Source organism: Hoplias malabaricus, chromosome 7 (assembly GCF_029633855.1).
Source record: "Hoplias malabaricus isolate fHopMal1 chromosome 7, fHopMal1.hap1, whole genome shotgun sequence".
NCBI classification, from domain to species: Eukaryota; Metazoa; Chordata; class Actinopteri; order Characiformes; family Erythrinidae; genus Hoplias; species Hoplias malabaricus.
The window spans coordinates 6,232,449-6,257,346 of NC_089806.1; the positions used below are offsets into that span (position 1 = coordinate 6,232,449).

Genomic DNA, 24,898 nt, shown 5'->3' on the forward strand with positions numbered 1-24,898 from the left:
CATTACGGAGGTTTATAGTGTCGGATGAATTCGAGTTCGACTTCGATCACATTTACAAGAATAACGGTACCTCTACATTTGAGTTTAGCTTATTGCTAGGCTATTGTCATGAATAATGTTGGTTATTTAGCTAGATACTGTCATAACAGTCAGTCATAACGGTGTTTTACCGCGGCGTTGTTCAGCTGTTGTCCACCAGTGACGTCACGGTCGCGTTCGAGAATTTCCGTAGCGAGCTCGGGTTTTTCCGTCAATTTAATAAAATTGTCAGTTTAAAAGCAAATTAAGCTGCTATTTTCATTTTAATTCATACTTATATCTGTCAGTAACTACAATAATGTGGAATATTCATGGAGGTCCATTAAGTGGTGCTTAGCCTTTAAAGGAACAGGCGCTGAAAGCGGCCGCTCTGAACAGACGGGGAGAATGCTGCTGTGGGGTTCATTCATGTTTCATTAAGACCCAGAACTGTGGAAAAGGGGGAGAATACGTTGCCTTTTGGCTAATCATCTGAAACCACAGAGTAAGACTTTAAGAAGAGTGTGGAAATCCTAAAAAAGATGAACAACACTGAGGAAAATGTACCACCTTCAAACAGCTCCTCTCTATTGGATCCATGGGAATGGACTTGGGATGGACGACTCTCACATCTTCTCTGCCGCATTCCAGAGCTGACCACAGCTCCACCACGATAGCCTGGATGAAACCTGCAAGGCCATTCACAGGTCAGGAATATCAACAAACGTCCTTAAACGCTTTAAACCAAGCTTCTATCACTCCCTCTATCTGAAAACCTCCCTCTGTCTTCTACCGTCTCCAGAGCATGGGATTACACTAAACCTGCTCAGGTTCTCACTTACCACACTGCACTGAGGACAGCTGCAAACTGCTGAGATGGAACTTACCAGAGCTCTGTAAAGCCACGATGCCAGGGGCTGTCGCCGCAATCTGGGTCACCATTACACCGTAGCCAAACTTCTCACACCTGCTCACCTGAGGTAACAGTAACACAGAGAGGTGGAAGCTGGGCAGGGTCTGTAATAGGCTTCTGCAGAGTGGTCGGGCTAATGCAGCATTGCTTAAAGTGTGGTAGGTGTTGCAGGTGGGGCGCAAGGAGTCTGAAGGAATTAGCATTTTATGGTTTTCTGTTTTGTCAATAAAGCTAAAAAAATGAGTAAAAAGCACCCACTCACACTGGATTCTAAAAGAACATTAGATCAGAGACAAGGAAATCATAGCTTTCCTGGAACCAAAATATGTTTTAATTCACAAGCTTTTATTTTGAAAATGCATCACCGAGGTTAAAGTGATTTGGCGGCGAGTCAGACACGGGGTGGTCTTCTTTCAGCCTTCGTTAAGGCCCCTGTTCAAATATAAAGCAGCTCCAATGATCGGCTTCACCGTCAGAGTCTGGTTTATAAAGTTAGTGTTGACCAGCTCTGGTCTGAGGTCAGTGACGAGAGCACAACAGAGAACAGTGAGGGATAATTACAGTTATAAAAGAGGCTTGTATTTAACTGTTAGGGAACCACAGGAGGATCTGAGAGTTAGTGAACGTTAATATCAGCTGTGTTCAGCTCTAAACATGCAGCAGGTTAACGTCAGTCTAACGACTATCTGAATAGTGTGAATATATACACACCTCCCTCAGCAGTGTCTCTGTGGTGTAGTGTGTAAAGTCCCATAGTGTGTTGTTTGGGACACAGCCTCACTCTCTAACGTTAATGTTAATCAAATGCTGTATTTTACCGACATACAGGGGTTAGACGATGAAAGTGAAACCCCTGTCATTGCAGTGTGGGAGGTCTCATGGCTAAACTGGAGCAGCCTGGTGGACAATCTTCATTAACTCCACACTGCACCAGTAAGACCATGTGCATCCAATGGTTCAAACACTGTGTCCTGAAGGCGGTGCCACGTATCAGGACGACAATGCACCAATACACACAGCGAGACTGGTGAAAGACTGGTTTGATGAACATGAAAGTGAAGTTGAACATCTCCCATGGCCTGCACAGTCACCAGATCTAAATATTATTGAGCCACTTTGGGGTGTTTTGGAGGAGCGAGTCAGGAAACGTTTTCCTCCACCAGCATCACGTAGAGACCTGGCCACTATCCTGCAAGAAGAATGGCTTCAAATCCCTCTGACCACTGTGCAGGACTTGTGTATGTCATTCCCAAGACCAACTGATGCTGTATCGGCCGCAAAAGGAGGCCCTACACCACACTAATAAATTACTGTGGTCTAAAACCAGGTGTTTCACTTTCATTGTCCAACCCCTGTATCTTCATAGAAATCAGCGTATAGCTAATATTTTGGCAATGAGTGGGCTTTGACTCAGCAAATATTTAAATATTAAACCAATTCTGGATGTGAATTTCATCCAGTGAATGTAGGAATCATACAGAAAGTTAATGGCTCCACTCATGGAGGCTCTCCAAGAAAAGAGGAGCGTTCTACTTCACTCTGGCCTTTGTTAGTTGTTGCTCGTGGATCTAGCCATGGGTTTCCTGTGGACACTGTACAGAACAGTGCACTTAAAGGTGATGAAGGGATCGCTGTCTCATAATCCATCCATTTTCTGTAATTCATAGAGTTTATCAGCAACATACAGTTCATGGGCAATGCATCGATGTGCATTCATACAGTTGGTCTGAAGGGCTATGAGGATAGTACATTAAATAATGTATAATTACAATAACGAGCAGTATTAGTACTCCATTGTGTGAGTGTGTTATTAATGCATCTTCTTTGACGGTCCTAAAATGGCAGCAGCGCATTAATATACTGATATATGCAGTGCTATACTAATGCTAATGCAGCGCTGCTCGAGCGCAGCTGAAAACCAACGGCTGAGGGAAGTGGAAACAGTTTTCAAACAAGAAAGCTGATATATTTGTATCTATTGTGCTTCTTTAACTGAACACTACCCCTCCCTACAGTGGGGTAAAACAAGGAATTACCACAGGGGGAGCCCCAGGAGAAAAACCCCAGATCTTACCTAATGTTCGTTTAAACATGGATATGATTATGATCTGAAGTACTGGGGTTCTCTGTAATCTACAGGTACCTGGAGCTTCTTTGAGAACCTGGAGAACATGTAGGTGACACACTCATGAATGGCCCCCGTTTGCTGAAGCAGTAGAAGCCCTTTAGGTGTGGCGGCAAAGTTGAGCAGATTGTCCAGCAGCACCTCCTCCCAGGCAACTCTGAAGAGAGAGAGAGAGACAAAAGAGAAAGCTGATTATTTATCAGGGTAAATACTCCCCCTCCAAACAAGACCGCCAGACTGTGACTGGGATTATTAACACAAACACAGGCGGCGGAAACCTGGAGTGGGCGGGGCAGAGAGACAAGAGAAAAAGAGAGAGATAGAGAGATAGAGCAGGAGGGAGAAAGAGAACATGAGAAGGACACAGAGAGGAGGGAACGGAGATATATATATAGAGAGAGAGAGAGAGAAAGAGAGAGAGAGAGAGAGAGAGAGAGAGAGAGAGGGAGATAAAGAGAGACACAGAGAGAGAGACAGAGACACACAGAGAGAGAGAGGAGAGACAGAGAGAGAGAGAGTGAGAGACACTGAGAGAGACAGAGACACAGAAACAGAGAGAGAGACAGAGAGACAGAGAAACAGAGAGAGAGAGAGACAGAGATACAGAGAGACAGAGAAACAGAGAGAGAGAGAGAGAGACAGAGAAACAGAGAGAGAGAGAAAAACAGAGAGAGAGAGAGAGAAACAGACAGAGAGAGAGAGTGAGAGACAGAGACAGACAGAGAGAGACACACACAGAGTGTGAGAGACACTCACGCATTCTGGATCTCCTGTGAGGATGATGGTGGGACGGCTCCGGGGACCGGGGTGGGAACTCTCTCTGAAAGCGAGCTGGTCTGTGGGGAAGATGTCTCGGAGTGAGTGGGAGCCTCCTCAGCTCATTAACACGGCACCACGCTGAAATCAACACAGACCCTCACACTCCTCAGCCGCACAGCGGACCTCACTACGTCTCATTACTGACGGCAGAGGACGTCACGCAGCTGTGGCCATCTGTCACCGCAGCCCCTCACACGAGCTCCAAGCCCTCTCTAACATTCACACTGTTCTGAAAGAAGCCGTTTCCCCCCTGAACACAGCAGGGTCTGACGTTCAAAACAGAGGCTGAGTTTTCATCAGAGATCTACACAGAATCTCACTTATAAATTTATAAAATGTAATGGAACAAAGGTCACTATGCCATATTACCAAGAGTGGGCTAGAGGGGTATAAAGAGCCCCGGCCCTGGGCAGTAGGGCAGTGTTGGAGCATCTCACTACTGCTCTCATGTCTGGATTCCATCAAGTTCTCACAGAGAACTGTGTGGAGACCATTACAACAGCAAAAGGGGGGCAAATGAGACGCAGCTCTTCATACCGTGGAACACTGTGATGATCCTGAAGCTCAGCATTAGCTGGTTAACGTTTACAAATCCTTCACAGGTAGCAGCTGTAACTTGAGTGAAATGAATCAGCAAAGAACCTTCACATGAATCTGAAGAGAAGATACGGCTGACAGAGCGCATTCTTTGGGCCTAACGTGCTTTATCAAATGAATATAATAACACAGAGGCGGTCTTTATCCCAGTAAAGTGCAGGCAGTGTTACCTTCCTCCAGGCTTTAGCTATGCACTCGTGCAGGCTGTAGGGTCTGAGCACCTGCAGGCCTTCACAGGTGTTGTACATCTGCCGGCACACAAAGATAAAGGCTCCTTTCACAGCAGGGGAGTTTTCCAGCTCCGTGGACACAGGCAGGTCTCTGGCCAGCAGCTTCTGAGTAAAGTGCACTATGATATAAGCTGCTGAAACTCTGAGAAAACAATAAACAAACAGCATTACTGTACATTATACTATTTATTATTCCCAAATATTGTCAAATCACATTCACAACCCACGCAGACACAGGGAGAACACACCACACTCCTCACAGACAGTCACCTGGAGGAAACCCACATAGACACAGGGAGAACACACCACACTCCTCACAGACAGTCACCCGGAGGAAACCCACACAGACACAGGGAGAACACACCACACTCCTCACAGACAGTCACCCGGAGGAAACCCACACAGACACAGGGAGAACACACCACACTCCTCACAGACAGTCACCCGGAGGAAACCCACGCAGACACAGGGAGAACACACCACACTCCTCACAGACAGTCACCCGGAGGAAACCCACACAGACACAGGGAGAACACACCACACTCCTCACAGACAGTCACCCGGAGGAAACCCACGCAGACACAGGGAGAACACACCACACTCCTCACAGACAGTCACCCGGAGGAAACCCACGCAGACACAGAGAGAACACACTACACTCCTCACAGACAGTCACCCGGAGGAAACCCACGCAGACACAGGGAGAACACACCACACTCCTCACAGACAGTCACCCAGAGGAAACCCACGCAGACACAGGGAGAACACACCACACTCCTCACAGACAGTCACCCGGAGGAAACCCACGCAGACACAGGGAGAACACACCACACTCCTCACAGACAGTCACCCGGAGGAAACCCACGCAGACACAGGGAGAACACACCACACTCCTCACAGACAGTCACCCAGAGGAAACCCACGCAGACACAGGGAGAACACACCACACTCCTCACAGACAGTCACCCGGAGGAAACCCACGCAGACACAGAGAGAACACACCACACTCCTCACAGACAGTCACCCGGAGGAAACCCACGCAGACACAGGGAGAACACACCACACTCCTCACAGACAGTCACCCGGAGGAAACCCACGCAGACACAGAGAGAACACACTACACTCCTCACAGACAGTCACCCGGAGGAAACCCACACAGACACAGGAAGAACACACCACACTCCTCTCAGACAATCACCCGGAGGAAACCCACGCAGACACAGGGAGAACATGCCACACTCCTATGTGTTTATATATAATATTTATGAATAAAAATGTTTGTACGTATATATGCAAAACACTCAGCTGCTGAAAGCAGGCATTCTGAACAGGGCTGTTCAGACAGGGGGAGAACACTGCTGTGGGGTTTGATCCTTGTGGTGTTTTGACCGAAGCAGGTCACAGATGATTCATTAAAGACTCAGAACTGTGCTGGACTGTGGAAATGTGTTGGGGGGGATGAAGGTGTCCCTCAATCAGTGAAATGCACTGAATTATGGAAAAAACACCACAGACTTCTCCTTGAAGTGTTGAAAGCAGCTCTACTGAGTTCATGCTGATTACCTGCATGGAAAGCCAGGCAGAGAAAAGCAATAAAACGTAACCTTAGAGCTAAATTAGATTTGCTTACCCTTCACCTTCAGAGACGAGTTTCCTCTCATAAAGGAATAAAGCTAAACCACGCTGGGTGGTGGCGATCCTTGCCAGTGTGTCTGCGATGTGAGTCAGGCTGATTTCCGGGGAGTTTAATTTGGCCTGTGACACACAAACAAATTGAAACGGCTTTGAGCAAATTGTACAATGCATGCAGAATAACACCCAACAGCTACACAGTGTGGCATCTGATCAGAAGAAGACATCTTCAGCTGCATTGTGTTTTGCCTCAGTATTAATATTTATGGAAAACTGGAGTGGCAGTGCAGACACACTCCTGTAGGTGCATTTCCAAGGTAATACTAAAGCAGGGCTCTGAATAGAGCATATCAATTTACAGCGCCGGGCTGAGATCCAGCAGTTTTCTATGACAGTAGTAAAACCCACAGTGAGAGGTTATTCTACATGAAATAAGAAGGTCAATGCTGGTGGACATGTGTCATACCGATACAGTCTAGACAACATGACACATTCTACTGACCGCCTTCCCTCTGAGCAGAGCCAGGATGGGGGCCAGCAGGGTCTCGATGATGGGGGTCTGGTAGATGCACTCTACAGCACAGTCGGTGCGTTCACACAAGGTCTTCAGGACCTCCATCACCAGAGAAGTGGGAGACAGTGAGTCTATACAACACACAGAAACAGCAGATCGTAAAGGATTCTTTTAAACACTGGATTAGGAACACCTACCCTGTGTCTAAACTTGCTCAAGTGTGATGTGTTGTGTTGGTGTAGAGTGGATCAGACACAGCAGTGCTGCTGGAGTTTAAACCCTGTGTCCACTCTGTGTCCTCGTTGGTCCACCTTGTAGATGTAAAGTCAGAGACAGCAGCTCATCTGTCGCTGCACAGTGTGTGTCGCTCGTCCTTCATCAGTCCTCCACCATCTAAACCAGAGGTTCCCAAACTGGCGGCCCACTTAACGTTCCACAGCCCACACAGAAATACCACATCCTACAATGGGTTTGTTGAGGTGTATTGGAAGAAAATGCAATACCATTGAGGCCGACTTGAAAACCACTGATCTGAACCAGCATAGCAATCTGAGCAGTGGTGGTCCAGTGGTGGTCATCTGACCATTACTCTCAGCCACAGAGGCTCCACCCACAAGTAGACGGAGAGTCTGATAGACTGGCCTCACTCTCAGACTCTGCCAGTTGCATTCCGATTGCCGCTGTACCTCGTAACGCGTACACACACTTCCATGTATTTTATTGTACTGGCTCTGGTATTGGTCCAACGTGAATCATAAAGACTGCCTCCCCTTACACATCATGCCAATATAGCAGACTTGTGATTGGTCCTTTTGCGTGTCAGTTAAATATCTTTTCCTGCAGTAGTCGGCCATGTTTAAATTGCCCAGTTTATCAGACATTCCCTAGTGAGCCTGGCAATTCAAGTCTACCTGAACATTGATGCATGAGCTTGGGAGGGTGGTAAATGTGCAAGGCTCTAGTCAGGAATTGTAAATCTACACATCACACCTTTAAATGTGGGTGTACCTGGTTTTAAAAAAAAGAAAACATGTGTAAATGAACCCAGACGGTGTCTAAGCCCACGGTGTGAATCAATATGTTTATAGCAACTTTATCCAAACTGACCCAGGTGTTATCATCTCAGCTTATTAAATATTAGCTACAAACGGTTAATGAATCATGGCTAGTGGAGTTCAGTGAGCTGAGAATGCACGAAGAGTCAAGGAGCAGTGTGGATCGATTCAGAGGAAAGATAGGGAGCAGTACCAGTGAAACTCATAAAATTAATCAGAGGAATGTGTCAGACGGAGGGGGCGGGCTGGCGTCGTCACAGTGTGCACTGATACATCCTCCTGGAACAGTGCTGCTCCTTAGAATTCAATAAAGCATGATCGTAAACCTCATTTAATCAACACCCCTCTATTCACTGAATGTGTGTGTTCAGGTGTGTGAAGGCAGTCCCAGAGAGCCCACTACAGGATGTGAATCAGTAGGACACACCTGAGTGAGCGGAATCGGTGTACGAGGGGCTTGGGTGCTGGTACGTGATATTAATCAGGATTACCACCAAGTCGGTCAAAGTCACAGGATCTGAAACAGACAGCCAGACGGTGGGTCAGTGAGGCTGACTTATCAAAACAGACGACGTGCTCAGAATAGCGCCGTCTTGGGAACTGAGGTGATGAAACTCTGGTGTTTCTGCACTGACCTCTCCGTTTCCTCACTTTTATGGGAAACAGTTTTCTCCCGTTAGTGTACATCAGGAGTCTCCCCAGCACGCAGAGCGAGTGAACGAAGTAGGTGTACTCCAGCTCCTTAGGGCTGTAAAAGTGTCTCTGAGCGGGGCCTGATGGGAGAGAAAGCACAACAGGAAACTCAATCTCTTTTTGGTGCAGTTCTTTCAAACAGCAGCATGCAATCAAACACAAACCTTCATCTCCAATACAGGACTTTTATTAGTCTTTATCAGGGACGCATCTTTCTAGTACTGGCTTTACAGTATCCCTTTCACATCTCGGTTTTGTACAATGTATACAATGTAATTTTCTGGATTTTCTTTTAGATATTCTATCTCTGGGCGGCACGGTGGCGCTGCAGGTAGGTGTCGCAGTCACACAGCTCCAGGGGCTTGAAGGTTGTGGGTCCGATTCCCGCTCCGGGTGACTGTCTGTGAGGAGTGTGGTGTGTTCTCCCTGTGTCTGCGTGGGTTTCCTCCGGGTGACTGTCTGTGAGGAGTGTGGTGTGTTCTCCCTGTGTCTGCGTGGGTTTCCTCCGGGTGACTGTCTGTGAGGAGTGTGGTGTGTTCTCTCTGTGTCTGCGTGGGTTTCCTCCGGGTGACTGTCTGTGAGGAGTGTGGTGTGTTCTCTCTGTGTCTGCGTGGGTTTCCTCCGGGTGACTGTCTGTGAGGAGTGTGGTGTGTTCTCTCTGTGTCTGCGTGGGTTTCCTCCGGGTGACTGTCTGTGAGGAGTGTGGTGTGTTCTCCCTGTGTCTGCGTGGGTTTCCTCCGGGTGACTGTCTGTGAGGAGTGTGGTGTGTTCTCCCTGTGTCTGCGTGGGTTTCCTCCGGGTGCTCCGGTTTCCTCTCACAGTCCAAAAACACACGTTGGTAGGTGGATTGGAGACTCAAAAGTGTCCATAGGTGCGAGTGTGTGAGTGAATGTGTGTGTGTGTGTTGCCCTGTGAAAGACTGGCGCCCCCTCCAGGGTGTATTCCTGCCTTGCGCCCAATGATTCCAGGTAGGCTCTGGACCCACCGCGACCCTGAACTGGATAAGGGTTACAGATCTCTCACTGGTAAAACAATCTTCAAATTATACACTGTTCATATCTTTGTCAGTGGGCAAACTTACAAAATCAGCAATCACAAAATCACCACTCATATATATATATATTGGGACTGCATTAGAATTAAATGTGAACTCTCTGTGGGAGTTTTGCAGAAGCCACAGGTGACACACGAAGGCCAGGAGGCGACACCGAGAAAGTTTAGAAACTCAGAAATGCATAATATATGTGTTTTTTTGTTTCGTACCATTTGCTAGCTCTCTGGGTTAGTTTTTTGGTTTTTTGCACACTGGTGTCTGTACTCAGCCCTGGCTCTGTGAATAGGAAACAAACTAAGTGTCCCGGTCTGAACTCGCTCAGCATCTGGAGGTCTTTGGAAGGCGGCAAGACCTCAGAATGTTGAAAAGCATGAAAAAGAGATGCGGCTGTTGCTCTATTTCTGCTCCAAAAGTGGGTAACACTGACTTATGTTTGCTTTTTCAGAGATGGAAATGACTCTAAATTCAGGAGAGCACTAATTGCATGAAAGTAAACACAGAAAGTGCTTCAAAACTAAACAAGTTACACTTCAAGCTACAGTCATATCTTACTCAAACACACTGTTCCACTTTAAAAGATGCAGAGCTTCAGAATGAACACAAACAAAAGAACAGTAGTTCTCCAGAATCACTGACCTTGCATTTAAAATAAGTGAAAACAGTATGTGAAAGATATCGTAAAGAGTTTATGGCCTTGTAAAAGTATAAAAGGTTATATATAATTGAACCTGGGCAGATGATAATGTACAATGATGTTCCAGATGGAGACGGTTGGAGGAGATAAGTGTAGGTCACTGACCTGAAATGCACCTGTAACGGAGCTTTATCTGAAGTGACCACTGGCTGTTTGTCAGCAGTTTAATATCTGACAGCTATCGCTAAAACAAGCATTCACACAGTTTATATCATGCCCTAATAACAGCACTGGTAATAAACCAGGACGCTCTGAAGCGACTGCACATGAGCCTACGGTCCCCGGTCCTGAAGACACGAGTGGGGCACTAAGAAGAATCCAATACCTTCGGGATGAGTTGGAGTGTCTTACACAAACTCTCCATCACCATTTTCAGACCTCTCTAATGTTCCTGCGGTTGAATGCAATCAAATCCTCACAGCAATGACCAAACATCTTTGGTAAAAAAGGAGTAGGAGGCTGTGACTGCTGTAAAAGGGGAACCACGTCTCTATTAGTAGCCTTGATTTCACAAGAACTGCTGTATGAGGAAGTCTTTACAAAACGGTGTGAGGTCGAACCACAGGGAACACAGCTAACAAGATTCCTACCCTCCTCCAAAAGTTACACAGTGCAGTTTCTGCAGCGCTGAACCCATAGCAAAAGTAGCAACAGCCAATGCTCTGTTCTCCTTATTCTTCACAATGGTTTTGAAGCTGTAATTTAACGGTATAAATACTACATAGTGTTAATTTAACTTCAAAATTAAACATATACTTTATACAACATACTTCCGTTGCTTTTTTTAAACGTTAAAAAAGACTTTCAGATGTAGCCTCAGAATTTTGGACCACACCAGAGTGTTGCTGAGACGAAAGCCTTATGTTCATTCATTCATTCATTGTCTGTAACCTTTATCCAGTTCAGGGTCGCGGTGGGTCCAGAGCCTACCTGGAATCATTGGGCGCAAGGCGGGAATACACCCTGGAGGGGGCGCCAGTCCTTCACAGGGCAACACAGACACACACACACATTCACTCACACACTCACACCTATGGACAATTTTGAGTCGCCAATCCACCTACCAATGTGTGTTTTTGGACTGTGGGAGGAAACCAGAGCACCCGGAGGAAACCCACGCAGACACAGAGAGAACACACCACACTCCTCACAGACAGTCACCCGGAGGAAACCCACGTAGACACAGAGAGAACACACCACACTCCTCACAGACAGTCACCCGGAGGAAACCCACGCAGACACAGGGAGAACACACCACACTCCTCACAGACAGTCACCCGGAGGAAACCCACGCAGACACAGAGAGAACACACCACACTCCTCACAGACAGTCACCCGGAGGAAACCCACGCAGACACAGGGAGAACACACCACACTCCTCACAGACAGTCACCCGGAGGAAACCCACGCAGACACAGGGAGAACACACCACACTCCTCACAGACAGTCACCCGGAGCAGGAATCGAACCCTGGAGCTGTGTGACTGCGACACTACCTGCTGCGCCACAGTGCCGCCAGCCTTATTATGTCCCCCTTTTTAAGCAGACAGTCTCTTAGGAGTGCAGTCATCTGTTGTGTTTCCATGACACATTTGTTTCTCACATCTAGGTGCAGCATGGGAAGGAAAGACCAAGAACCAAGCCGCTGGAAAAAGGGAAGCTGGGGGCCAAACTGTCAGGCTCCTTCTGGAACAAGTGCGGGTGCAACCCCCGCCCCCACCCAAATTATAAAACTCTCATAACCTTGGTGTTATCCGTAGCTATCTCTCCACCAGACCGGGCGCTGGGCTTTAAAAGAACACAGAGTAACAGCACACACACAAATCTGGCCCGGAGCCACAGCTTCACAGCCAGGCTGCTGACTCAGCACGAGCGAGGACACGGAGAGATGTGTAAAGAGAAAGAAGAGGAAACAATCTCTCACTCTGAAGAGACACATGACACTCCAGAGGAGAGGACGGTGTGTCTTTGGGGCAGTTAATGCGTTCTCATAAACCTGCTGTGAGAGCGGCGGTGCATTAGTGGCCCTGGACCCTAAAGCCTGACCACATCACAGAGGCTGCTGGAAAAAGAAACGAGAGTTTTGTAGCGTTGTGTGAACGTAAGCACAGACATACCGATCTGCTGGTGCTCCATGGCATGAGTGATCTCCAAGGTCTCTTCTCTACCGGGGTCATAGGACTCAAAGTAGTAAATACACTGCTGAACAGCGGTAACAATCTAAAAAAAACAAGTACAGAGACAGGTGTAAACTTCAGACTCCCCACTCAATAAACCACTGGTGTACAGAGTCCATTATCCTCCAAGATAGAGTCTATAGATCTACTCAGACTGCAAGTAACTCCAAGGGTGTTTATTCCAGAAAGAAGGACTGGGTATAACTAATGATACAGCTGCCAAGAAGATACACAGTGGTCAGTTCAGTAGAGAGAGAGAGAGGGACATGAGAGTGAAGACGGAGTGGTGGGTTCAGGGGAGAGACGGAGGGACGTGAGGAGGTCAGTTCTCAGTGAATGATGAAGATGATTAGGTGAATACCCCTGCTGTGGGTGGTATCTGAGACTCACCACTGACTTGTATTTCCTCTCCAGGAGCCTCAAGACCACGGTCCTGCTGTAGTAGCCGTGCTGGGGGCAAACAGTTACAGCGTTACCTGCTTGTTTCTGAGGAAGCTGTTAACCCTTAAACCTAGAAAACGTTATTTGGACATAGATTAATTAACTGTAAATTCGATTTCACACCAGAAGCAGCGCTGCGTGCGAGGAGCGTCAGAACCGCACTATTATTTCACACATGATATTGCAGAGGCTGCACTACTTCGTTCACAATGTACGAGATCATTTGCTGGACACATCTGATCTATTAGAATCAATATTAGAATCACTGTATTGGCCACTGCGCTTGCAGACAAAGGAATTGTCCACATTGTAACCCAATCCGTGCAGTGAAACACATTTAAAACACACACTAGTGAACACTAGGGGGCAGTGTGCACACATGGCCGGAGCGGTGGGCAGCCCTAGCCACGTCGCCTGGGGAAGTCAGTTGGGGATTAGGTGCCATCTCCCCAATACAAGCCCAGTTCCCTAACCACCAGGCCTCGGCTGCCCCCAAGTTGCCTGACAACTATTAATTACAAATATTAGGTCTTGGTCAAGTGCAGTGCTCTAAAAGCCCTTTTACATAAAAAGAAAATCCAGCGAAGCATCCCCTGTGGTACGATCAGTTTTGAGGGAACCCAGGACAGAGGGCGTTGTGGGGTTGCTTGATTCCAGCTGGGAATGAACTTGTCCTGTTTCAGGAACCGTAATCAAGTTAATGATCTAATGTCTTTTGCAGCTGTAGATACTGAATAATGACTAGCACTTTACTGAAGAGTGACAATAAGAAAGAAGACAAGGGGTGGGCACAATGTCTATTGGGGTAGGGATGTTGTGGCTGGGGGGCTTCAAGTCGTAAGACCCTGGCAGGGTGCGTGTGAGGACTGATGGGAGTTAAATATTAAATATAAAATTATGCAACTACAGTATATCAATGAACATAAACATTTATTAGTTGACAGCACTGATAAACAGCCTGCTTTACGTTGGGTGTTAAACAATGAGCTAGAGCGTTGGGACTCTTATCCATGTCACACTTGCAGGGTTGGGAGTCTTGCCCAGGAATAGACTGTTGTCTTTTTACCTGAGCTGAGAGTCAAACCCCAGTCGGCCACGCGGAGAGCAGCAGAGTAACACACTACTAAACAAACCTTGATTCATGAAGCTTAACTTTATGAAGTGGCTCACCATCCACTTCTTGAACCAAGTGGCTCTGACGTCCAGCAGAGACAGAAAGTGCACCGGCTCTAGGGCTTTCTCCGTGCCGTGTTCATGATGTAAGGAGAGAAGCGCCAGGGTGCTCTCGATGATCTCCTCCATGTACCTACAACAAGGAACACATGCAAATGACAAGAGGGACCGAGGAGAAATCAGGAGCACGACAGGGTGAGTACGAAAGGCCAGAGCTCACTTCTCAGGGTGGCGTATCCAAAACGTCGTCACTTCTTGCTGGAAGTCGTTCATTAATCGCATCTACAGGGAAAAGAAAAACAACATAGATATCCAGTTAATCAACAGCCAAATCATGAGGCAAACCACTGAATTTCTGAGGAAGCTGTGCACGCCACACACCTGCTTAAGCAAACGGTTAATATCCGGCCTGTTCACGTCCAAGCCGGCTGACTCAGCGGGGAAACTGAACTTGTGGTAAAGAAAGTCACTCTCCAGACTTTTCACTGAGGAAACAAACGGAACGGACTTTTGCAACACGCTCGGTGAAATTCAACTCAGAAAACCACAAAAACATAATTAACCCGTTACCCAAACTGGTGTAGATTTCCCTCGTCACATTCAGAGGAGAGGAGGAAAAGGTCTTGGCGAAGAAGCGCAAAACCTTGTCCTGTAAAACAAAGTAAAGTAAAGAAATACAATGATCGAGGCCTCTCTCCAGCGTCTAGTGGGAGGCAGCACACTTAGAGCTGAGAATTGTGACGGCTTCACACCTTCAGAACGTGGTCCAACTCTTTCAAACAGTTATTTCACACATCTAACATTCACCCATCAGCCAAAACATTCACACTCACTGTCTACGCTATCAGCTCCACTGATCACACAGGAGTATGCTCTGTATACTTTGTTAGCCCAGGACCCCCTCAGGAACACCACAGACCAGGTATAATTTGGGTGGTGGTGGTGTGTTAGTGTGTGTTGTGCTGGTGTAGAGTGGATCAGACACAGCAGTGCTGCTGGAGTTTTTAAACCCTGTGTCCACTCTCTGTCCACTCTGTGAGACACTCCTCCCTCGTTGGTCCACCTTGTAGATGTAGAGTCAGAGACAGTAGCTCATCTGTCGCTGCACAGTGTGTGTCGCTCGTCCTCTAGTCCTTCGTCAGTGACACAGGACGCTGTCGGCTGGATGTTTTTGGTCGGTGGACTGTTCTCGGTCCAGACACTGAGGGGTTTAAAAACTCCAGCAGCTACTGCGGTGTCTGATCCACTCTACACCAGCACAACACACACTAACACACCACCACCACGTCAGTGTCACTGCAGCGCTGAGAATGATCCACCACCACATCACGCCTGCTCTGTGGGGGTCCTGAAGAGGGCGCTGAAGAACAGAGAAACTGGCGGACTGTAGTCTGTAACTGTGCTTAAATTAAAGTAATTAAAAATCATTATTTTTTTTACGCTGAGGTCAGGGTCAGGGTCAGCGAGGGCAGCTGAGAGGTTTCTACGCAGACCGGTCCAGCTCTCACAGCTCAGAACGTCAGAGGGCGGAGCGCAGCAGAGAGACTGCAGGGCTTCCCAGCGAACCTGCCGATCAGGAGACGGTTCTGATTACTCTCACGTCTGAACACTGGTCAAATGTACACTTCCATTCAACACATTTGGCTCACGCTTCTTTAAAGCCATTAAAATATGTGCTCAGCTACCTGCTTGGAAAAGTATCCTTAGGCTAATGCTATAGAAAGTCTAGCACTAAGGCATAAATACATAGAGATGCGGAGATTACAAAAGTAACTGTACATCATTAGTGTTATTCCAAACTGTGAAACACATCAACAACAGCAAAGAGTCAGAGAGAAAAACGCATAAAAATGAGCACCTACTTCTCTGGGTCGACTAGGGTCAAGCTTCTCAGAGATGACCTGCAGCTGCTCCTGCTTGATGAAGGCGTAACTCTGCTTAGCAAACAGAAGTAGTCTGTTAAGACGGCGATAATTACAGCACCATCTTGTTATCCATCGGAATTTGATGAGAGAGTGGCGTTAATTATGAAACTTTACAACATCGTCTGGGTTTAATCAAACTAACAGGCTTCTTCCAGACAATGAATCCTAGAAAAGCTGTTATTTCCTATACTCCACAAGTCTGAGAATCATTCTCTTCACAGTGCAGTCGTGGGGTAATGTTTGGGACGATGGATGTAGGGGCTCAAATGCAGAGGAAAAGGAGGTGGGGGCAGTAAAGGAACAGCACTTTCTCCTCCCTCAATATTCATGGATTAATTGTACAAAGTATATAAACCCTGACTGTGTGTCGCAGTCACACAGCTCCAGGGACCTGGAGGTTGTGGGTTCGATTCCCGCTCCAGGTGACTGTCTGTGAGGAGTGTGGTGTGTTCTCCCTGTGTCTGCGTGGGTTTCCTCCGAGTGACTGTCTGTGAGGAGTGTGGTGTGTTCTCTCTGTGTCTGTGTGTGTTTCCTCCGGGTGACTGTCTGTGAGGAGTGTGGTGTGTTCTCCCTGTGTCTGCGTGGGTTTCCTCCGAGTGACTGTCTGTGAGGAGTGTGGTGTGTTCTCCCTGTGTCTGCGTGGGTTTCCTCCGGGTGACTGTCTGTGAGGAGTGTGGTGTGTTCTCCCTGTGTCTGCGTGGGTTTCCTCCGGGTGACTGTCTGTGCGGAGTGTGGTGTGTTCTCTCTGTGTCTGTGTGTGTTTCCTCCGGGTGACTGTCTGTGAGGAGTGTGGTGTGTTCTCCCTGTGTCTGTGTGGGTTTCCTCCGGGTGCTCCGGTTTCCTCCCACAGTCCAAAAACACACGTTGGTAGGTGGATTGGCGACTCAAAAAGTGTCCGTAGGTGTGAGTGAGTGTGTGTGTGTGTGTCTGTGTTGCCCTGTGGGGGACTGGCGCCCCCTCCGGGGTGTGTTCCTGCCTTGCGCCCGGTGGTTCCGGGTGGGCTCTGGACCCGCCGCGACCCTGAACTGGATAAGCGGTTGCGGATAATGAATGAATGAATGCTCTGTGTGTGCTGCTCTGTGTGTGTGTGTGTGTGGGGAACAGAAGGCTGGTTAAAGGAGAAGTGCCTGCAGCTCACCACCTGGTTAAAGGAGGAGTCGCTGTCGGAGCAATTGTCTGTGTAATGGCTGCCAGATTGTTCATGTTGGCTTTTTCTGTGCAGCTCCTCCTTCTTCAGCTGATCCTCCTCAAACTTATTGATCAGGGACTCCACAATCACCATCATGGTCTGCTTCAAGGTCTGCATCATCTGTTTGTATCTGTTAAACAGAAATATCATCATCTATCTGGCTGCTGTATACATCTTAAAGGGACACTCTGGCCATTGGCTTCTACTGTACGTGTGCATCAGGTCTGGAACTCTGCCTGTGATAACAGTCCATGTGCTAAAGGTAGGGCAGATGGAGGTTTAGATCAAAAGAAGCAACAATATTGTTTTGATATAAAAGGTGAAATTAAAAGGAAGTAATAAGACAGTAGACAGAGGGCAGGTTACGTACTGAGAAGATTCTCTGCTTCTTCTGGTGACAGCGTGGACCAGAGTGTCCTGACCTGATCCGATGGCATGACCATCACCCTTGGCACAGACCTCCGTCTCCTCTTCGATAACTGCCCCCAGTGTGCTCTCCACATACTGCCGCAGATACTTCACAAACTCGTAACTAATGAACAGAGGCAAGAGGGAGAGGCATAACCCAAAACAATCCCTGCATCAGTTTGTTTACAGAGCTGATAGAAACCAGAAATCCAAAGCATTTAAAGCCTCAGGACCACTTCAGAAAAACGAAATATTACAAAAGAAAATGCATGCTTTTATTCTAAATGTATTCCACATTTAAAGCAACACTAGGTAGTATTTTTACCTTAAAATAACAGCTTCAAAATCATTGTGATTCTCCATTGTGCTGTAATAGAGAGAATAGAGCCTCTGTTGTCGCTACTCTGGGATCGGCACTGCAGAAACTGCACTATGTAACTTTTGGAGAAGGGTAGGAAACCAACTCCTCCTCTCCCTTCTTCGCCCCTCCCCCTTGATTTCAGGGGGCTGCTGTAAAAATGAATTACACTCTGCAACAAGTAGGGCCCAGGAGCAACAAAACTAAATCTTACCTAGTGTTGCTCTAAAACTTATTATTTTGGGTTCCAGTCACCAACATTGTAAAAAATATATATATAAATAAATAAAATAACTGGGAATATGGCGGAAAAGAAAGGAATCAGATCCGGTTCTGTAACACACCTGTCCTGAACCGCTCACTCTCACACTGTCTGATGTCATTTTGTTAGCGGTGCAATGTCCCTGTCTAACCATTTTAAATCAAGTTGCTAAACACGAGTGAGTGAGTGAGTTACAAGCCGGTTGCTCTAGGTGCTCTACATCTAAAAGCACTGTCACTGCATCAGCTCACATCCAAGCTTTGGAAAATGTTGCTGGAAAAGAAAATGGTGCCATCTCCAGCTACGAGTCTCACTTGTGAAAGTTCTTGTCGGTTTCCTCCAGGTGCAGCAAGATTTCCTCGGCACATTCCACTGACGGCGCCCCTGAGATTCTCTCCTTGACACTTTTCAGGAGCTGTCTCAGCAGGGACTGGAGCTCGGCCTCGTCCTCCGCAGAAAACTGAGACATCACTCTGCGGGGGGTGCGATGCTCCTCACTCTACCAAGAGCTTCCTGTAGACACAGGCGACAGGATTGTGCAGTGATCTGGTGGTAAACGGCGTATCTGTGTATGTTACTTATTGCTTAACCTCTAGAACTGTGCTTGATTTTCACAAGCCACCACTTTCAGATTTTCACTTTTAAAAACACCATAATTCACTGTGCTGAATAAAATGTGGCACAAATAATTGTACGCAGAGTTTCTCATGACAGATTTTAAATGTGGCACTACAGCTCCAGAGTCTTCAGGTCCTGGGTTCGGTCCGTGACTCGAGGAGTTTAGTGTGTTCTCCCTGTGACTGTATGGGTGTCTCCTCAGTGTGTGATGCCCTGTCCAGTGTTTCCTGCCTTAAGCTGTCTCATCTTTAACAGCTGATGTGTGGTTCGAAAGTGAGCAAATATATAAGAGTATGCTGATTCATGTGTTACATGGTACTACGTGAAAAAGCAAATGCTTTTGGTTTAAAGAGATGACAGGCTCACCATATCTCAGTGTAGCTCAGTACATATCACCAGATCTCAGTGTATCTCGGTATAGCTCAGCATAATACATACATCTCAGTTTATCTCTGCATGCCTCAGTACACCTCAGTATATCTCTGCATATATCTGTATATAATTTTAATATACCTGTTTATTATTATGTCTCAGTGAATTTCAGTATTGCTCTGTTAACTCAGTACATCTCAATGCAGCGTATCTCATAATTCTCAGTATATCTCAGTGTTTATCATAATTCTCAGTACACCCCAGTTATTCAGTAAACAAGGGTATACACCAATATATCTGTGTGTCTCAGTATACTTCAGCGTTTCTCTGTACATCTCAGTAAACGTCAGTAATTCTCAGTTATATCTCAGCATATCTCATAATTCTCAGTATATCTCAGTGTTTCTCATAATTCTCAGTACACCTCACTTATTCATTAAACAAGGGTATACACCAATATATCTGTGTCTCAGTATACTTCAGTGTTTCTCTGTACTTCTCAGTAAACTTCAGTAAGTCTCAGTTATATGTCTCAGTGTATCTCTGCATACTTCAGTAAGTCTCAGTATACTTCAGTGTTTCTAAGTACTTCTCAGTATACCTCAGTGATTTTCAGGATTCCTCGGTGCATCTCAGTATATCTCACTGACTCTCAGTACACTTTGTAATTGTCTGTATATCTCAGTGCATCTCATTTTCACTAAGTGCACCTAAGGTAATAGAGGAGCTAAGTAGCTGGCTAAGCTAAGCTAACCGGTTACTGAGACGCTGCGTCTAGAGTAAACACACAGACATAGCTTGAGACGGCGTTATGTACCTGGCACAGTGTCATTGCATCCGAAAAGCGGTGAAAAGTCCCAGTAAAGCGGTTTAAAATGAGCAGAAAACGAACGGGAGAGAAGAAGCTAACCGCTCACACTGGAGCAGAGCGACTCTACCCACACATCCGGCGTCTCTATAGAAACAGAGTGGCAGCCAATCAGAGCCGCGGAGCGCACAGCCCGCCTACACTAAAGGAGAAGAGCTCATTTGCATAAAGCAGCTTACTCAGATACCCATCAGCCATAACATTAAAAACACGTCTTTGTGTCTATATCCACAGTCTATTTTATCATCTCCAGTGACCACAGGGGCATTGTAGTTCTGTATATTCTGATAGCCCACTGCTCTTCAAGGGTCAGTTCCCCCATAGGATCATTCTCAGCGCTGCAGTGATATTGACGTCCCAGTAAACAATTAACCGTTGATTCAACGTTGAAATAACATAATGACTGCCGTCTAATCAACGTTCTCTTAAGGTTGAAAATGAAAGTTGAAAAGACGTCCAAACACAGACATTGAAAAGACGACTATTAGACGTATTTTTGGACGTCCATTGACGTTATTAATTGGTCCCGAAATAAATTACTTGTATAAAACGCGTTTTGGACGTCTACCGACGTTATCGATTGGTCACCACTTAACTAACTTATTAAGATGGATTTTGGACGTCCGTTGACGTTTAAAATATGTCCTTGACGGACAGACTACTTTTAGACCTATTTTGAACGTCCATGGACGTTCCTTGTTTACTGGGGTGGTGGTGGTGTGTTAGTGTGTGTTGTGCTGGTGTAGAGTGGATCAGACACAGCAGTAGCTGCTGGAGTTTTTAAACCCCTCAGTGTCTGGACTGAGAACAGTCCACCGACCGAAAACATCCAGCCGACAGCGTCCTGTGTCACCGATGAAGGACTAGAGGACGGGCGACACACACTGTGCTTTACTACAAGGTGGAGTCAGAGTGGACAGTGAGTGGACACAGAGTAAACTCCAGCAGCACTGCTGTGTCTGATCCACACCACCACCGCGTTAGTGTCACTACAGAAATAATCCACTATCCAGATCATAGCAAACCTGTTCTATCGTGGTCTTGAGTCAGAAAGGGGTCAAATAAAGCACGCAGAGCAGGCTCTGATTGGGAGAGTGAGTGTAGAGACGAGGCCCGTGGAAATAGGGCAGCGGCCCCTTTAAGAGAGGAGTCAGGTGACCGGGGCGCTGCTGCCGGGATTGTGTTGATGTTGTGGACGGTGAAAGGAGAAGAGTCTGGATGGTTGGAGAGGTAAAGCAGGTGGAAAAAGAGAGAAACATAGAGAAAGTGACCCAATGGCCGCTGTGGACAGTTTCCAGCTCCTGTACAGAGAGCTCGCCAGGTCCTGTAACTGTTATCTAGAGACCCTCGCTTTAGTGGGGGCTTTCTACACCGCGAGTAAAGCTGTGGTGCTCATAAGAGACTGTTACAGTCTGGTAAGGCTTCACTTCGTCCCCAGGCTCCTGACCCCCACAGACCTGCCCCGGCATTATGGAAAATGGGCGCTCATCAATGGTAAGTCTCCCACAGCGCTAATGGTGGTCTGTACCCCTCTGGTTATACAGATACACCCTGTAGTCCATCTGTTGCTCTGCATACTTTACCACCCCCTCTCCCCCTGTTCCTCAGCGCTCAGGACCCCCACAGAGCAGGTGTGACGTGGTGGTGGATCATTCTCAGCGCTGCAGTGACACTGACGTGGTGGTGGTGTGTTAGTGTGTGTTGTGCTGGTGTAGAGTGGATCAGACACAGCAGTGCTGCTGGAGTTTTTAAACCCTGTGTCCACTCTCTGTCCACTCTGTGAGACACCCCTCCCTCGTTGGTCCACCTTGTAGATGTAGAGTCAGAGACAGTAGCTCATCTGTCGCTGCACAGTGTGTGTCGCCCGTCCTCTAGTCCTTCATCAGTGACACAGGACGCTGTCGGCTGGATGTTTTTGGTCGGTGGACTGTTCTCGGTCCAGACACTGAGGGGTTTAAAAACTCCAGCAGCACTGCTGTGTCTGATCCACTCTACACCAGCACAACACACACTAACACACCACCACCACGTCAGTGTCACTGCAGCGCTGAGAATGATCCACCACCATGCTGTGTGCTACCATGCACTATGCTCAGAGCTGCACTGTTGTGAACCATTGTGTAGCAGCTCTCTCCATCCTCACAGGTGCATCAGAGGCCATCGCTAAAGCCTACGCAGAGGAACTGGCCAGACATGGAGTGTCCATCATCCTGATCAGCGCAGAGGTCAGCAGTGTAGGAGATGTGGCCAGGTCTATTTCAGAGAGCCACGGTGTGGAGGCTGTTGTCATCGAGGCTGATTTTAGTCGGGGCGCCACGGTGTGTAAACCCATCAGAGATGCCATAAGAGACAAGGACGTGGGCTTTGTTGTGAACTGTCTGGACTCTCTGGACCGCTCCGGAGGATTTCTGGACCTGTCCGAAGGCAAGGTGTGGGACGTGATCAACATCAATCTCACCGCCGCCTCGCTAGTGACCCGCCTGGCTCTGCCCGGGATGGCAGAGAGACGACGAGGAGCTGTGGTTAATATTTCTCCTGGAGGATGTTCCAGACCCATTCTGAGGAAGGCCCCACTTTCCGCTTTTACGGTCAGAAATCACATCACTTGCATTGTACCTTAGTGATCTAATCCCTCAAATGGGTCCATTAACCTGCCCCGTGGGGGTCCTGACCATTCTAGACTCACACATTTAGTGTCCATTTAATCAGCTTTACTGACCATATATAGTACAGGCTGTTGCTCTGCATACTTTGTTCTCCACACCCAGTGATTCAGTCCTTGGATCTATGTTCCCTAGGCTTTTCTGGACCACTTCAGCCGTGCCCTCCACTATGAATACGGCCCTCAGGGGGTGTTTGTGCAGAGTTTGCTCCCCTGCCGAGTTTCCTCTGAAGGAGAGCTGGACAGCGGTGGGGTTGGATGGTTGGCTCCTCGGCCGCAGGTGTACGCAAGGCATGCCCTGTCCACTCTGGGCATCTCCCACAGGACGACAGGATACTGGCCACACACCATACAGGTGACCTACAGTTTAACTATATCTCTCTGATCCCTGGTTTAACCTTCGGCGTGTTGTAAACGTGTGTTTCTCTGCTTGTTTGTGTCCTGTTTTCCTCCAGTTTCGGCTGCTGCAGTGCGTGCCGGAGTGGATTTGGGTGCTGGGGTCTCGAGTGATGTGCAGGACGAGCTGAACACCATAGAGCAAGCGTCGTAGGACTTGGCCACTATAGTTGTGTGCAAATTACTGGGCGTCTTTAGTCAAATCACACATTGTTTTGATTGATTAAGTGGAAATATGTGGTAACACTTTACTGTAGATCAGTGTTCTTAAAGATGCAGGACCCCCAGCAAACAGCAGTTATACTAATAATGGCAGGGTGAACCTAGAGAGAGAGAGAGAGAGAGAGAGTACCAGTCACGAGGGAACAGGGCCATTGTGGCTCTCCCAGCCTTGGATAACTGAGGCCCCTTCAGGGACCCAACCAGTGATCTCCTACAGCTCCACTCAGAATGTAAATACTGACCAGTGCACAAGTTATAGCCACTGTCCTCTCACTTCCATTCTCTTCAGACCACGATCTGTGTGTTTAGTGGTGGACGTGCTCTGAAGCGGCGCAGCAAGAACACAGGCTTTTGTCTTTTGAGATTTCGGTGGGCGGAGCTAAATCTGGCATCAGCTGTGCCACAGAACCAATCAGATATAAGTTTACATCCCTCACTAATGGAGCATTAAGGCCGCACATTTAAGGCAAAATTCACAAGGTCTAATAAAATTCTGAGGCTGTTTCATCACAATTCGCTGCTCTCCAATCGGTTAGAGATTTCAGTGTTTACAAAGCCCCGGTGTTTGTAAATGGGTAAAAAAAAAAATAAATAAAATAAAACAAGGGGTCGAAGGGCCTCGATGTGTTTTCCCTCTCTCTGCTCACGTCTGAGGTGCTTAGACAATGAATAGACCCCTAAACGTTTACTCAAGACGGAACTGACTCTAAATTCAGGAGAGTGCTAACTGCATGAAACTAAACACAAACCGAAAGTGCTACAAAACTAAACTAAACTCGACATACAAATGAGTTTCTGTGGTAATATTCCAACAGTATTGATCTTTACAGACAAGTTAAACCATTGTTTTTCCCTCAGATATACCATTCCTCTTTGATAGATGTGGCGCTTATGAACGTAAACAAACCAGAGAGAGCAGCAGTTCCCCAGAATCATAGACGTTCCCTTTAAAGAGGCGGATTGTGAGATTCTTCTACAGAGAGTGTCCACTTATTCTCATCATATCATATCATTTTATATATATCTCATTGGACCCGAGGCGTCCCAGCGTTTACATACGACTGTAGTAAAAGTCCACCTCGCCTTCGGTTCCTCCGGTTATAACCCACTTCGCTCAGTTCTCATAATCACTCACAGGTGGTTCATTTAAAACCGCTCCATTTGGACCTTTCTGCTGTTACTATGGGCTTTCGTGATTTCTTTGAACAGAGAAATATAGTTGTGTTGTAAACAACGTAGAACACTGACGCGGTCTACATTAGAGACCATGGGGTGGTGAGTGCGCTGTAGTGCTTTTCCTGCTCTGCTCCTTTATTTATAGTGGTTGGTTGTTGAGTTGCTGAGTGATTGTTCTGTGTTTGCTGTGTTTGATAATAAATAAACACTCTGTCATCCATTTGTGTTCCATTTGGGTTTCATTTTTACAAACTCCACTTGTGTTGTAGAGTCTGCTCCAGAGAAGTCGCACCCAGTTTGAAGGCAA

The 24,898-nt window shown here is 47.2% G+C and overlaps 2 protein-coding genes across 3 annotated transcripts in view; one reads left to right on the plus strand and one right to left on the minus strand.

The window, feature by feature from the left end:
• tbc1d32 (TBC1 domain family, member 32) overlaps window positions 1–20,219 on the minus strand; it is a 59,159-nt gene extending 38,940 nt beyond the window's left edge. The window contains exons 1-21 of one of the 2 annotated variants that reach the window (XM_066677749.1): window positions 20,085–20,219; window positions 18,592–18,790; window positions 17,620–17,781; window positions 17,202–17,379; window positions 15,998–16,069; window positions 15,576–15,701; window positions 14,706–14,784; window positions 14,517–14,620; window positions 14,356–14,417; window positions 14,133–14,268; window positions 12,912–12,971; window positions 12,462–12,564; window positions 8,539–8,676; window positions 8,331–8,420; window positions 6,837–6,979; window positions 6,333–6,457; window positions 4,643–4,844; window positions 3,813–3,892; window positions 3,075–3,213; window positions 906–993; window positions 589–707 (exon numbers count right to left, since the gene is read on the minus strand). In XM_066677749.1, the coding sequence (XP_066533846.1) occupies window positions 589–707; window positions 906–993; window positions 3,075–3,213; window positions 3,813–3,892; window positions 4,643–4,844; window positions 6,333–6,457; window positions 6,837–6,979; window positions 8,331–8,420; window positions 8,539–8,676; window positions 12,462–12,564; window positions 12,912–12,971; window positions 14,133–14,268; window positions 14,356–14,417; window positions 14,517–14,620; window positions 14,706–14,784; window positions 15,576–15,701; window positions 15,998–16,069; window positions 17,202–17,379; window positions 17,620–17,781; window positions 18,592–18,746 (2,361 nt within the window). In that variant the 5' untranslated portion in view covers window positions 18,747–18,790; window positions 20,085–20,219. Of the gene's footprint in view, window positions 1–588; window positions 708–905; window positions 994–3,074; window positions 3,214–3,812; window positions 3,893–4,642; window positions 4,845–6,332; window positions 6,458–6,836; window positions 6,980–8,330; window positions 8,421–8,538; window positions 8,677–12,461; window positions 12,565–12,911; window positions 12,972–14,132; window positions 14,269–14,355; window positions 14,418–14,516; window positions 14,621–14,705; window positions 14,785–15,575; window positions 15,702–15,997; window positions 16,070–17,198; window positions 17,380–17,619; window positions 17,782–18,591; window positions 18,791–20,084 lie in introns of both variants that reach the window. The other variant, XM_066677748.1, reaches the window with a different exon arrangement.
• A 1,024-nt stretch (window positions 20,220–21,243) lies between these two features.
• On the plus strand, window positions 21,244–24,805 carry hsdl1 (hydroxysteroid dehydrogenase like 1). The gene is made up of 4 exons (XM_066677037.1): window positions 21,244–21,629; window positions 22,281–22,723; window positions 22,934–23,152; window positions 23,253–24,805. The coding sequence occupies exons 1-4, from the start codon at window positions 21,410–21,412 to the stop codon at window positions 23,322–23,324; spliced, it is 954 nt and encodes a 317-aa protein (XP_066533134.1). The 5' UTR covers window positions 21,244–21,409; the 3' UTR covers window positions 23,325–24,805.
• Window positions 24,806–24,898: the final 93 nt, after the last annotated feature.